We start from the raw sequence: 14837 nt of genomic DNA, 5'->3' as shown, positions 1-14837 counted from the left end.
CAACAAGAATAACCCAGACCTTTATTTTTGGGGAAATATTTCTCACAGGGAAACTGAACGCATACAAGCGAAACACTCCCCGAATCTTTTTTTCCAGAATCTTCTCACACAGATGATCAGCTGCGCTGTTGGAAGGAGCGCAAGCCAGTATGTGGCACGAATTCTGGGTTTTCACTATCTGTTTGATGGCTTCCACCAAAGTCACTGTTTTGCCTGACAAACACATGTGAAAATACATTCTGAATGTAAATAAAATCAACACTCAGACACCAGTGGGAATTCACACACACATACACACACACTCACACATGCTTATACAGCACCTGTGCCAGGTGGACCAAATACCAGGTAAGGGGCAGGTTTTGCAGTACCAGCTACAATGTAATGAACAGCTGTGCACTGTTCTGGGTTGCCCTCAACCCCTGGTAGGCTGATGAGAGACGGACAGAGGTGCAGTTAAGTGGCAGTTAGGGGAGTTGGTGTTTACATGCACAGAGAATACAGAATTTTAGGGACAGACTTGATAAAAAGAACACAGATTCACTAAGACAGTACTCAAGTATGAGTATCACGTTTTGAATGTTTTCCCTGTACTGATGACCTTGGGCTATTCTGACCTGTGTAAATGTGAATGCTTGACAGAATGTTGTCCAGTAGGGAACAGCACCTCCTTCAGTCTGTGCTCATATATCAGCACTGCTGCTCTGTGCTGAAGTCGTAGGCTTATGCGGTTGATGGCAAACAAAGCACGGACCCTCATGCCCTCCTTGAAACACCTCAGGAAACTGCGTTCAAATTCACACACAATCATTTGTGGTATTACGGGTTGAACAATTTAACAAATTCAACCGGTGCACATTGCGTAAGAAACAAAAAAACATAGTGAACTTCAAACAACATTGAAACCATGAGGCATTGTTAATGCCCCATCTGAAATTTGAACAGTGCTTGAAATAACAGGACAACTACTTTCCCCTGCTTTTTAATCACACCTGCCAAGAGAAGAACCGCTCGTCGGTGTCACTGAAACATGTATCTTACTTTTCCTCACATTTACCAGGGCCACAGAGTCAACAACCCAAAAGGTGTGAACCTATGTCAGTCAAGCCTTAAACTTTAAAGTAGCTTTAACTTGTAAATTAAACTTGCAGCTTAGACTAGTTGTGAACCAAGAGAATTTCAAAATGAAAACAAGTGGAAAACACTAGAGTTGGAACCACATGCTATTATACAAATCTGTCTCTCAATAATTTAGATTAATATATTTCTGCAGCAGTACAGTGATATATCTACATATATATTTAATTTAAATGGACAGATATACCACCAAACAAAAAAATAATTTCTGTCAAAGTCTAAGTCGATTCATCATTAAATCCCATTTTCCACTTTTTTCAGACAATTATCTGTTCTTACTCTTTATCGAACTGCAGGTAGATCAGCTCCCCCTCCACATGTTGAAGCCATCCAGTGTAATAATGAACAGGTTCGAAGTTGGTAACCACCAAGGGAACCACCTGCACACGGACCCCGGATGGCTTCAGTACTGTACTTTTAGAGACACCTGCAATCTGATGACACAAAAATTTTATGTGTAACATACTGTTTCATTCTCAGTTGTTGAGGTGAGAGTTCCACAGTGACAGTGGTTTCTTATTGAGTGAGGAGCATCACCTGCATAATTACAAGGTCAGTGGTGCTTTTGCATGCAAACAGGGGCACATTATCCTGATTGTATTTCTCAATGTTTGTCTTCTGCTGGTGCTCCTCCAGATGCAGCAGCATGTGAAACCTCTGGGAGTAGTTCTCCCAGTTCAGAGGACCCAGCAGGTCCCTAAAGAGAAAATTGAAAAATTGAAAAAATTGGATTAATACATAAACAGCCATGGCAGACGTGTGAAGTTATAACATTAGGCCACTAATGTTGTGTTTCCTGCACTGAAAGCATATGGCTTGTTGGTGAATTTTCCTTGCATTTTACTTACAGTAGGTCAGCTTTGTGCTGGACACCTTGACCCTGAAATTTTCTCATCAAAGTTCAGAATCTTGCATATGTACCCTACAAACTAGTAACCTTAACATGCTGATCTTTTTGTCTTTGTATTAAGGTTGTCCGTCACATTTAAAATGGCTGTAAAGATGAAAAATACTGAAAAGAACTGGTTATATTTTATTTTTCCAATCACAGCAGCAGAGTGCTGTTTATGTAATGTTAACAACTCCTTGCTCAGGGTGAAATGAAACTATTTTGAAGATGAATCTTTATTTAATGATAGACTTATTTTAATTTTCTTAGCGGTAAAAATCTTATATACTATACTGTGATCTCATGTTTGACTCATTGAAGCATGATACAATATGCCACAGTGTTGGTTTAATTTAATACAGTAAATTGGTACAAATTATGTTCACCTTCTCTGTGTGTGCACATGAAAATACATACACGTCTTCTTTACTGTATTTTATACCATGGGGTATCCCATATTTCTTCAAAGGAATGACAGAAGTTAGTAGGCTCATTCTAAAACAGGAGTGGAAAAACAAAGACAGAACACAGGACAACACTAACTTAGATGACCAATACACTTTGCAATCTGCAGTATGTAAATTAAAATGGGGAATCAGATGACAGTATAAATGATCATTCAGCCTTTCGTGGTAATTTCTGTAAATTCACTAAGTAATGATGTACAGCATAATAGATAACATAATTATTACATGATATTTACTTACCCTTTCTTAAGGTTAGACAATACACTTTGGCACAATGAGTCTGTGGCTTTTTGGGAGGGCTCTTCACTAAGAGATGTCAGATGTATGACCTCCAAGAGGCGCATGATCTCAAAGGTATCTGAGAACTGCTGGCATGTTTCAAAATTAAAGACTAATAACTGTTCATAGAAGCCTGCATGGAGAGAGTGGAAATGGACCTTGATTTCATATGTCTCTCCTAGAAATGACATAGGAAGAAATAAAAAAGATGAAGAAATTAGTTATATGCAGTAATGTTGCTTTGTGAAAAATGAATTAAAATAGCAAATTTTTCCAAACTGGAGAGATTCTAATAACTGGATTTTTGTCATGTATTAAATATAAACACATTAAATCACAATAACCATCTTTGTTTTCTATTATACATGCTAGATGTAGGATTTATATTATATATATAGCATATATATTATATATATGCTAGACTTTGCCTTACACCTGACTTTCTGGTGGATTTTGCAAGAGGGTTATGAAGAATAACTTGTCACAACTGGATAGAAAATATTAATTACTTAATATTTTAATTGTTCAGAATTTTGACTATTTAGGGCCAGCAAGTGACACCTCCTGTTTCATTTGAATTTGCTGAATTACCTCTTCATATTTCTTTTACATACTTGACATATTATGGACATTAGATGAGCCTTTGTTTTTGGTTTTACAAAATCCTCAATTCAAGGTAGGTTATCCACTATGCTTGTGCTGTTTGTATTCTTTCTCCTTGTGAATCAACAATCAAGAATGGTGTACATGATATGGACTATTACTGGAAATGGCTCATTCGTCACTGGTATCGATATCAACAACCAATGAAAACTGTATAGACTGTCTTGTAGGTGGGCCACATGACTCATACCTGGTTGAAGAGTGTGTTTGTTGATAGTCTTGATATTGTTTCCATGACAGTCTCTAACAGTGAAAATGTTCTTTACAAGGACAGCGGACCAAAAAGTTAAATAAACTGCTGTGACACCAGAGTTCTTCACAGTGAAATGTATGACTTTCTGTTGGACAGGAAATATGTTATATGCAAACTGTCAGCATTATCACTACAGACATGAAAAAAATGCATGTCCACACAAACAAATAACTGTTTTTGTCATGTTTTTGAACCAATCAAAAAACCTGCTTTGATAAATTTTACTATATAGGATTAAAATGGTCTCGATTAAGAGTTAATACCATACAAAGTGTGTATATTCAACAGGATCCTGGTTAGACTTTAAAAATCATGGCTTGTAAGTCTCACCTTATTTTCATACACAGTGAGGCAGATCTTCTCTTCTGTTGACACAGGATCTGATGTCACGGTGACCTCATATTTGTTGGAGATTAGCTGATCCCTGTTATGGTGGACAACAGGCTATATGAAGCAAAATCTACACAGAATACAACTTTAAATCTGTCTGAGCTTCAGAATTGTAATGGAAGGCTTTCTTACCTGTATTGCTGGAATAATTTTGCCACTGTTTTACGGGCTTCAATTTTTTGGCGTGCCTGCTGAGCCTGTACTTCGGCAACAGATGTATGGTGTGGCCCATCCTGGTAACCAGAACTTCCTGGTACTGTGTCCCTGGCGCTGGCAGGCCATACTGCAGGCAACATCTGTGATTGCTCTTCCTGTTTGTAGAGAAAGCTCATTTGGTCCTGATGGTACAAAAAAAACAGAGGGGATTGTCAACCCACTATCTGCAGTATGAGTATACTGTGATTATCCCTAAAACCTTGGTACTGACATTAGCATTTCATCAGTTATTTGATCCCAGAGGTTCTGGCTTTTTACACACTCATGTTACATGTAATGTCAAACCTTCCATCAAAACACTCAGAGGTGCTTAACAAATAAGTCTTATGCTAATCAATTAACTGCTGCAAGCAATAAGCAGTCACTCCTCCACTCCTCCTCTTATCAAAACTAGTTTAGCTTAAATGGAGAGGCGACAAATGTGAAATAAACGTCAAATAAACAAACCCAAATATACACAGTAAAGCTGGATTATCTTACTTTTTGGTGAACAGGTAGCGGCATGGGAAACCAGGCTGACAATGTGGATTTAAACTTTTGAGTTACGCTTTGATTTGAAGGTAATCAGATTCCCAGGCTGAGTGTATCCTAGCAACAGCATGTGACGCAGCTTGTAGAGTTTCCACGTGCTTCTTCTGCGATTTACGTTCGATTAGTTTTTCCATCAAAAGTGAACGTTGTGTTCTCGCGCATGCGTGAACGAAATGAACAGCTGTAATGACCAAAATCTTCGCCAAAATTAATTATTCTCAACTTCTGGCATACTTTAAAGAGGTGGCGCAAAACGCGTCACTCACAATTCGGTTCCTGAGAGACTCACAGGCACAACATGGACCACATGAGAAGGAGAGTAAAGGTTTTACTCTTGATTAAGTCCCCTGTGAGAAAGGGCGTGAAAGCACAGGAACGCTTTGACCCTGAAGCAGCTGACTTGATTAACGTTTCAGTTTCTTAAATTCAAACTTTAGTCACTAGGGGGCAGCGCAGACTTAGTTTAGCCCAACCTGTTTAAGTAGATACTTGTGGCTGTAAAATACTCTGAGTAATGTCTGGTAGGTAGGTCTATCATTAGCTACTGTACATTATAGTAACCTGCACTTTCTCTTTTGTAATTTATTATTGAGATAATTTGTTTGCAGTGTCAACAGGTGGTATATAAAATTATGTTTGATTTGACAGACTTGGCCCCTTTATTTTGGTAGCAGTGCAATAATTCTATAAGTATTTCAGTTTGTTTTGGGTTAATATATTTGTTATATTTGTGAAATTTTTGTCTACACATGAAGAGACCAGTATGGGTTGCTGTTTTAATTGTAAAGTGAGAAATAAATTCAGTCACATGAAGTAAAGAATGTCTTCAGAAAAGCCTCAGGAAATAAAAGAAAAAGAGATGCTGCCTGTCAAATAAGCTTAGTTGTTGTTAGTTGCTTTATCTTATGGCCTTAGTGATGTTAAACAGTAAGAAGTAAGGGGGATTCGATGAAGCGAGAAAAATTACCATAATAGTTATCATGATAGTATTACTTCAGGTAGGTTTAGCTCATATTTCAAGTGTCAAGATTTTACTGTCGTTGCACCAAATACAATCAAACTAAGTGTTCAGAAGTAGACAGTTTGGTAAGTCTTTATGCTGTGTTGTGAGGTTTGTGTGTATTTGTATCTGAACATAGGAGGTGTCTACTGATGACTCTGATGAAAGTTCGGAATAGGTGAAATGAAGATTAGGGGAACGAGGGGATGAGTGTGTTTGACAAAAAATCTTCACAACAACCAGAGGTGTTTGTTTATTCTGATCAGTGTTAGTGCTATGCGTGTGTCTGTTTGTGTGTGTCTTTCTGTCAGCCTCCTATCTTTCTGCTTATCCATGTTTGTGTTTGAAGCTGAATTCTGTCAGACTGCGTGATGACTCAGCTGTCCGGTTTGTCTTACTGTACACTCTGTTATGAGTCCTGCTGCTTCAACTGTGACTCCGTGATCATCTCGCTGTCCTGGCGGCCATGACCCCACATGAGTCGGACTCACGCACAGACAGCAGAGCTTGTTTCTGCATGTATATTTGTGCGTGTGAGAAAGACCAAGTGCCCCAAACAGCAGTGTGCATGTACAACTGTTTATCAGACGACATGTCGATGCATTCTGTGTTTTTGTGTGTGCGTGTCAATGATCCAGAGAGTCAGCAGGGCCAAGAAATTACCTAAATGATCACAGCTGGATTTCCATTACAACAGGGTGTTTTAATGGGAGGGACATTATGGACTAGGGAGCAGGGTAATGACCGCTCTGGCCGACGGAATGCCTTGATCTTATCACGATGTTGAGAGGGGATGCTCCCACTTTCTGATGGTCTAATAGCCCCTGCTCTAATAGACAGACAGCCTGGGCCACTGAGGTCACAAGGAAACACAGTAACACCCCTCCCACGAACACAAAGCCACCACACTGCTTTTCTATTTGTGCCCAGTTTTCTGGCGATGCACTGCATCTGTTTAAAGGCTCTTGCCTATTATAACACTGCCTTTCTGACAAATAGGCTGCATGCAACAAGCCTATTTGTGATGGAAATGTTAATCAAAGGGGCATTTCGTCCAGGAGAGGAAGGAACAAGGGGATGGATGAGGAGAGAGCAGAGGAGAGATAAGAGCTTGTTGAAAACCTGTGTGTAGAAGAATGGCCTGTCACTGTGTTGGCACCCTCACACACTCTCATACTCGCATACCCTCCCTGGTCCCACAGAGCACGGCAGAGTGTATACACCGACAAATCCTATAAGTCCATTTCAGTACCACAACAGTCTTCTCCTAATCTGTTTGTTTGAAATTTGTGATGAATCGGCAATTTTCAGCAGACCCGTTGCAGGCCTTATCCACACCTATTTGTCCATGTTAAGGTCTGAGTTATTTCTCAACACGATTGGTTGGATGCCAGTGGAGGAGTTTGTGTGTGTGTCTGTGTGTGTTCGTGTTCCTCTTTATCTCACTCAATGAGTGAGTGGAGGTTGGCTGTAAGGCTATCTGTCCCTCTCAGACACCCAATCTGTCTTTGTCACTGTACTTGCAGCCTGCATACACACACACACACACACACACACAAACACTCGTACACTGTGACGTTACCTTTTTTAGATGCTGATATCACACCAGTGCTTTGTTAATGTGTATTTGATTCCAGCCAGACAAAGAGTGACAGTAATGACTGACTAAAGCAAGTAGTTTTTAGTTGGACTTAGTTGTGATCACATTAAGAATCTCAATCCAAGCTGATTTTATCAAAGTCCCTCTCTCCTTGTCTCTCTCTGTCATTACAGGCAGACAGACAGTGCTCAGGGTGAGAGCTGTGCCTGTACTGAAGTATCCTATTGAGATCACTGGAGTGGACTTATCTCCTACCATGCCTCCTTGCATCTCACTCTTTCCTGGATCCAGATGAGGGCTGAGCACCACATTCATCCTGCCCTGCTCACACCAGAGAGGCCTCTCTCTTCTTGGCTCCGTCCTGCACTGTAGACCCCCTCAACCACACATCCTCCTTACAGTTGGTGCTGCATGATGAATGCTACTCAAGGTAATGATCGTGTGTGTGTGTGAAGACTAGACAGTTGATGGCGATGGTGATGATTTTGACAGTAAAACGGATGCTGCCACTAAAGGTAATGCAAATTCTGAGTTGACCGTGAAGACACATAATCAGGAAGAGAGGCATGAATCCTGAACGCTTGCTGCTTAGCAATTGGCTACGATCGTGGCTTGTGCAAACACGATTCAAAGCTACTCTCCGGCTCATTGAGGGAGACAGACTGACAGCAGCAGCAGTTGAGCAAGCCATAGAGTGAATAGAGAGAGGGAACAAAGCAGTGAATCAGTGCAATGTTGTACTCTAAATGTTTCGAGGTGGTTGCATTCAAAAGCACAAAAACAGTCATTGCTGCAGCATTGCTGGACAGTCCAAATGTATGCTTTTTCCTGCTCTCGGGTCTGACCCTGTGTCCATGTGTGTTTAAATGGCGCCTCTCGCCATGTTCAGACATACACATACCTGAGGCTCACAAAGCCACAAGGGCGCAGGCAAGCGAGGTGGTTTATATTTAGCAACGTCAAGTCACGTCAGAAAACGTTAACTTGGAACAGTATTCTCTTATTTCTATTTTTATTATTACTCCTTGGCCTTTAGACTTCTAATCTTGGTTGGAGCAACTGTGACAACCCAATTTCTGCTAGGGATCAATAAAGTATTTCTGATTCTGATTCTGAAAAACCTCAAAATAATGGACCTGCCCTTCAAGGTGAGGTAATGCAAATGGACTTCCATAAACTCCATTATGCACTCATAATACACGCATACTACATTCAATTACTAAAGGCTATCTAAAATAAAAATAAGAGTTCCAATAAAGTCTAACATGAGGATGAAACAATAATGAAAAAATATATCTGCCGGCAGCGATGCGTGAGGTCTGCCCATGACACAAACTCAGATACATGTTTGAAATACTGCAACTGTCCACTGCTCCACTATGCACACACACATACTATATACAAACACTAAAACAAGTACATCAGATTAAACAAACAGGATTAAATAGCACATCAAATGCTATTTCATCTTGTTTGTTTAATCTGAACAAAAACCAATGTGTAAAAACATTAGATGCTTTAAAGTGGGGTCTTGTCACCATGAAGTTGCCAAGAATCACAGAAGTTGCTACACCCACCCAAGAAATAGTCCCTGCAGCAAACCAACATAAGACCATGATGTGTCATTTCAAACTCCTGTATGGTTTCAGTTAACAAGATATAATGGGTTAATTACTGAACTTTAGAGGTACTGGTAGTAGGATTTTGTTAACCTTTGGATGGAGACAGACTAGATGTTTCCCTCTGTTTCCAGTCATGGTGCTAAGCTAAGCTAAGCGACCAAGCTGCTGACGCTGGCTTCATATTCACCATACTGGCTTGACAGCAGTATCAACCTTCTGATTTAACTCTCAACAAGAAAGGGAAAGAACATATTTCCCAAAATGCCAAAATATTTTTTTTAAAAAATCTTGTATTTTTAATTATTTTCCAGATCATGACCTGGAGATCAAAGGAACATGGAAACATGGATGTGCTATGTGAAATTAATTATCTGTTTCAGAGAATTTTGATACACATATGCATTTGGCCAAGACGCTCAAACAGTGTTGACAGTAAAAATGCGCAAATCGAAATAAGTAATGCTAGAGCCATCCAGTGTAGCAGGCAAAACACATCAGACTGCATGCTGTGATTCTCCTTGTTGTTTATGTGTGAGGACAAGTAGGAAGTTGCAGGATTACATCTACTTGTGTCATGGACCTCATGACCACCTCACTTACAGTCATGTTTCATACGTTGTTTTAATATTTGTGTTAAGTATAATCCCTTTAAATGATCCCTTGCTTGTGTTTATGTCTCCGTCCCAGGGACAGCCTTGGCCAGTAGGCATTGAGTTTTTGCTTTTCTTCCATCAGTACATCCCATTCTCATGAATGCAATATCTCAGCAGTGCCTGGAGGGAATTTCGTGATGAACTGATTAGATTTTAGTGAAAACTGTGGGACTGGTCTGCCATAACAAAGCAGTGAATTGTCCTGGTGATGACATCCTTACATGTATATCCACGGTGGTTAACTGTTTCTGTAGGTTTCCTACGTATGTCACTGCTTGTAGTTTAGTCCGGGATGGTGTATTGCTGTAAAGTGGAACTATGTTTATTGATTTGTTTCCCAGGAGTGGGAGGCTTTTCTAGCATAAACAGTTTTGGTTCTGTCTCCCTCACTCTCGCTTGTTGACGCTCAAATATAGGATGAGGCAGCTTGTTTCAGCAGCTGGATTTCCTGCCATACAGGGTGGCCATATTGCCAGATTCCTATAACCAAGGCAAGACACAAACCCCATCAACATCACCTTCCCTTATATACCTCCATCCGATTACATGTTCCTCGTGCTGTTGTTGTTGTACGCAGCTCGGCTCTCTGTGTGGTAAACAGCTGTTGGTGTGTGCTTTAGTGTTTGATAAACACATTAGACTGTTGTTTACTCTCCCCTAAACTATCCCGGTTCAAACACTTGACAGAGATGGAGCTCCAAGCCAATAATGGAGATATAGTGAGAACAAAAATCATGCTGCCCATGTTTTGCATGTGTACACATGCAAAAACACATACATACATACACACACACACATACATACATACATATTAGTACTGGGTAGCCAGGATGAAAACCTTTTTCCAGGTGTCTTGTATCAATTTTTCATCATACTATACCTTTATATCAAGGTATTCATCACGAAGAGCCTTTAAAAAGCATCTGAGTTTGTTTTAGTGTTTGTATACAGTGTGCATAACACTGTATACAGGATATGTATGTGTGTACCTGGTGTCAGTGCATGCATGCGTATATTCATTTACAAATGTTCCAGTGATGGACGTATGCTCTTTAATGTACACCTGGTACAGTGACGTTTGTGCTGTTACCTGCTCCCAGTCTCTGCATGAGAGGAGCCATTTTCCACTCTGAGGAACATTAAAACACAGTCAGTAGAGTAGATGGCTTTAGGTACTGGAGGAGGAGGAGATGGTGGACACAGCATCGCGTTGCCAAGACAAGGCGGAGTGTATCATATCTAGTGTAGTGTGTCATAATTGTTTTACCTGTTTTATCCTGTTGTAGTGTCTTTATGGCCCCTTGATATTCAGTAGAATCTGCAGTAAAAAAAATAACTTTAAAATAGAAAACGTTTGCTTCACCTTTTGCATAATTTTCGTGTTGTGCTTCCCATTTGAAACTTACCTCAGGTTTCAAAGTGTAAGGTGATATCTGCATGAAGAAAGTGCAGAAAACACAATGCAGGAAAATAAAAAAAAACAACCTCTACATATACGACATCAGGCTCCAAATTTGGGTTTTGTTATCATTAAAAGTGGGTTAAGCCCGTGTGAAAGCTCTTCGATGCTTGATTGAATTATCTCTTTACGGAAAGTAGGGGGGCCCAAGCATAAACAACTCTGAATGGAGAGAAGGATAGATGAGTTTCCCCTCTGGTGTTTTTGTTACACCAGCACTTTATTGTAAAACTGAAATGATATTGTTCCTGTGGCAGCTCTGTGTAAATGTTTCGTGTGGAGTATTCGTCCATTTCATGCCGACCGCTTGCTCTGTTTACCAGTGTTTACTGAGTGACTGAGGCTACTGTACTGTGTCCTTGCTCTTGATCAGTTATCTCAGTCCTGGTAGAAGGTGAAGCCCATTCTTGGGTTGTGTGGAGGCTTGTTTCTGCTGTACTGGGCTGTAGTCACCAGCACACTGACAGGGAAAGGACACATATAAAGACAAAGATAATCCCAATTTTTTTCTAATTCTTCACTGGCACAATTAAGAATTACAAAAAATATATTCTACATATATATTCTGAGAAGATGAGCAGGAAAATGAAAATTGGTGAAAGTGGCTGCACCCCAAACACAAACAAGACGGTCTTCTACATTCCACATGGAGAGTGTTTGTTTGTGTGTGTGGTGTGAGTTTGGAATTTGTTGTACGACTGATTTTATGTGTATCTTTAGTGGTTTGTGTTAGTAAAGTAGGTGAGGAGTCTAGCAGACTGGGAGTGGGACATTGACTCCAATGATGTGGTAAACACATCTTCTCCACTTGAAGCAACAATAAACACGCAGTTGTGAACACATTTGAGAACAGGTAGGCACTTCATTAGATGCTTTCACCTTTCATCCACTGGCCACTTAAGACGTAATGGCCTTGTTGTATTTTTCATTCAGCCCCTTTAAGGTAGGGATGGTGCACAGAACTTTTTCCTCTGTGACAGAGGTTTGAGGAGACATCCCTTTTTTGTAGTATGTGCTGATTAAAAATCACAGGAACAAGCTGAGTTTTGGTTTGATTGTGCTTGGATGGTTCTGCGCTATCCATCAATGTCACCCAGGTAGCCATGGTATCACTGTTAGTGTCAGCATCAGTGTGTGTCAGCTGGTATCACTCACTGTGAGGCCTACACAATTTGACCCTGACCCTGTATCTCTCCTGTTTCCCACACCTCTGTCTCTCGTTGTCTGTGTGTGTCAGTGTGTATTGTCAGCCCAGACCCCCAGATTCCCTGGTATGTTGGTGGAATTTCGACTATTTTTCCAGGTCACTCTTGTTTGTGCCTTGCGAGGTGTGTCTGTAGATTCCCACACAGGGCAGGAGATAAACACACGCGCACTGCCACATGCATATACAAACCTTGTCACATGGTGGCCTACACCTTGTGCAGAGAACAATTCACTGGGACTAACCGTCTAAATGTCTGACTCAGGGTCAGCGCCGACGCTCTTTATCCCTTAACCCTCACGGTGGCTGTCAGCAAGCCAAACCTGCGGGATATTCTGCTATCCAGCGCTAAGGTTGACTTCTGGCCTAACAGTGAGTGAGTTATATCACAGATAAATTATGGGTGACAAATTGGTCCTGTGTCAGGTCACACCAGCTTTTTACCCATGGAAAATTCATTGAGGTCAACCTACATGTGGTTGTACGTGTCAGTAGTTGGAGCAATTATAGAACCACCGGAAATGTTTTACATGTAACGGTGGGTGAGAGCTGAAAATACTACTCGGCCAATGAAGGGGAATCGTTAGGAAAATTCCAGATTTATTCTTTGCCAGATCAAAGAATTGATTTGGCAGCCACTTGCCTGTTGGACCAATATTTTGAGTCACTTAGAAAAGAGAACTGCAGTTGCTGCTGTGATAGTACACTGTGATGACTATAAAATGTGAACCATTATAGGAAATGACAGGGCAAAGGGGGCAGCCAGTGAAGGTTTAGAGACAGGGAGAAATGGGTTGTGGGTGTTGTGGGCTGAACATTTTTCGCTGTAGGTCTCAGGAGATAAGCGTTTTGTTCTGTAATCCCCTGCACAGTGCACTGCACTTCATACCCACACTTTCTCTCCCTCTGTGTCTCTACACTCCTCGGGTCCTGGCAGGTCATGTAAATATTAGTCTGAGCTCCTTAATAAATCTGTACCTCCTACTGCTCCCACAGCCTCCCAATCCGAACCTGTTCCCAACAAAGCTGCACCAAATACCTAATGGCTGACACCCACCCCATCAGATAGAGGCAGAGCGAAAGGATGAAAGATGAATGGAGGAGTTGACACTATAGGCAGCTACACTGTAGGCCAGATTTTAATCCGGCAGAGCAGGTGTTCTTCTGAATAAGCTCACCTCTTTTCTGGCTAGCCAGAGAAGAGCTTAGTTACACGATCAAGCCGTTTATGTTTCGGAGGTGTCAACAGGCGACACATCAGTGGCAGTCGTTCATAGTGCTGAAGGTTCTCTGTTGTTACATCCAAACTTTATGACCCCTGACCTTGCCAGTCTGTTCCTCCAGCCTTTGGGAAAGAAGTACCCAGGCTCTAAAAGCTCTGAGGGGTAAACTCATTCCACCACACACACACACACACACACACGCCTTTTGGTCAAAAACAGTGAGTGACAGAGTAGAAAGGCTCGCTAACATACTGAGAGTTTTACCAGACAGGTGAAAGGTGAGCTCGGGGGACACTGAGGAGGTCCCATCCTAGCCTGCAGGTGTGTAAATGTGAATATGTGTACAAAACAGATCGTATGGCTGACACCCGGACCACCCCAAGGTAAATGTTGTTGGGAGATTGTTGTTGGGGTCTCTGGCTAGATTCCCCACAGAGAGAGAGCTCTGTCAGCTAGGAGCAGGAGGGACATGGTCAGCGTGAAGTGGCAGGTGGAGCGGGTAATGATGATGAATTGTGAGTAAGGCTGTTCTTTCTGCTCAGATTAAGATCTGCTGATAAACATTCCCGCCAGGTCTCTAAGTAACCCTAGACATTTCTCTCTTGCTCTCATACATCCACTGGACTCACTGACTGTCTCACACCCTTCCTTTATTTTCTATTGCTCAGTCAATGCTGGAGGTGGATGTGAGAGTCAGCTCTCACACCATCTGGATGTTGGGCCCAATCCTGTCAGAGTGAAGTTCATCCTCTATTCTCAGGCTTCTTGTCATTTAGCAACAAGAGCTCAGACTGAGACACAATACACCCTGAACGTAAGGCTGATAAATCTACATAACTGTCAGTATCGAGAGAGGGAGAGAGAGAAATGAGAATAACTGATGCTTTTTCATCAATGATTGCAGCTATGTGTGCAAATATAATGATACTGCAGCAGCATGAGACAGTGGGCAAGTTTGTCACACAAGTGTTAAAAACCCGGGCCATTTAAAATATAGTAAACTGCAGATCCATAGTAGCCATGTGGTTGCAACTGTTATCAGTTTGATTTTGTTAATTTTATCAGCTACTTTTTATATTCATTCTCAGTCTTTGTCCTGTGTCAAATGTCCTTCTTAGCTTTTTTATCAAGTTTAGTTAACCTCATTTAGTTGACTAAACGTCTTTAGTCGAAGACAATGATAAATGACACCTATTTTAGTATGAAAACTTTTGACATTTTTGTCTTGAACATTTCAATCTATTCTAACCA

General features: G+C 41.1%; 1 protein-coding gene and 1 long non-coding RNA gene across 8 annotated transcripts in view; one reads left to right on the top strand and one right to left on the bottom strand.

Moving 5' to 3' along the window:
- Positions 1 to 5192, bottom strand: part of LOC124062945 (putative helicase mov-10-B.1) — a 36084-nt gene extending 30892 nt beyond the window's left edge. For 2 of the 6 annotated variants that reach the window (XM_046396076.1, XM_046396077.1), the window contains exons 1-11: positions 4775 to 5191; positions 4211 to 4416; positions 4019 to 4112; positions 3626 to 3773; positions 2734 to 2950; positions 2444 to 2521; positions 1675 to 1834; positions 1417 to 1571; positions 618 to 785; positions 324 to 430; positions 20 to 213 (exon numbers count right to left, since the gene is read on the bottom strand). In XM_046396076.1, coding sequence (XP_046252032.1) covers positions 20 to 213; positions 324 to 430; positions 618 to 785; positions 1417 to 1571; positions 1675 to 1834; positions 2444 to 2521; positions 2734 to 2950; positions 3626 to 3773; positions 4019 to 4112; positions 4211 to 4416; positions 4775 to 4798 — 1551 coding nt within the window. In that variant the 5' untranslated portion in view covers positions 4799 to 5191. Of the gene's footprint in view, positions 1 to 19; positions 214 to 306; positions 431 to 617; positions 786 to 1416; positions 1572 to 1674; positions 1835 to 2443; positions 2522 to 2733; positions 2951 to 3625; positions 3774 to 4018; positions 4113 to 4210; positions 4417 to 4774 lie in introns of those variants that run through there. The other 4 variants (XM_046396074.1, XM_046396073.1, XM_046396075.1 and 1 more) reach the window with 4 other exon arrangements.
- Positions 1 to 9471, top strand: part of LOC124062990 — a 28934-nt gene extending 19463 nt beyond the window's left edge. The window contains exon 4 of one of the 2 annotated variants that reach the window (XR_006844027.1): positions 7599 to 9471. This is a non-coding gene — a long non-coding RNA (uncharacterized LOC124062990). Of the gene's footprint in view, positions 1 to 1617; positions 1720 to 7598 lie in introns of those variants that run through there. The other variant, XR_006844029.1, reaches the window with a different exon arrangement.
- Positions 9472 to 14837: the final 5366 nt, after the last annotated feature.

This window comes from Scatophagus argus, chromosome 8 (assembly GCF_020382885.2).
Source record: "Scatophagus argus isolate fScaArg1 chromosome 8, fScaArg1.pri, whole genome shotgun sequence".
NCBI lineage: Eukaryota > Metazoa > Chordata > Actinopteri > Scatophagidae > Scatophagus > Scatophagus argus.
Note: the sequence above shows the minus strand (reverse complement) of the source record. Positions and strands in the feature narration are given on the sequence as shown.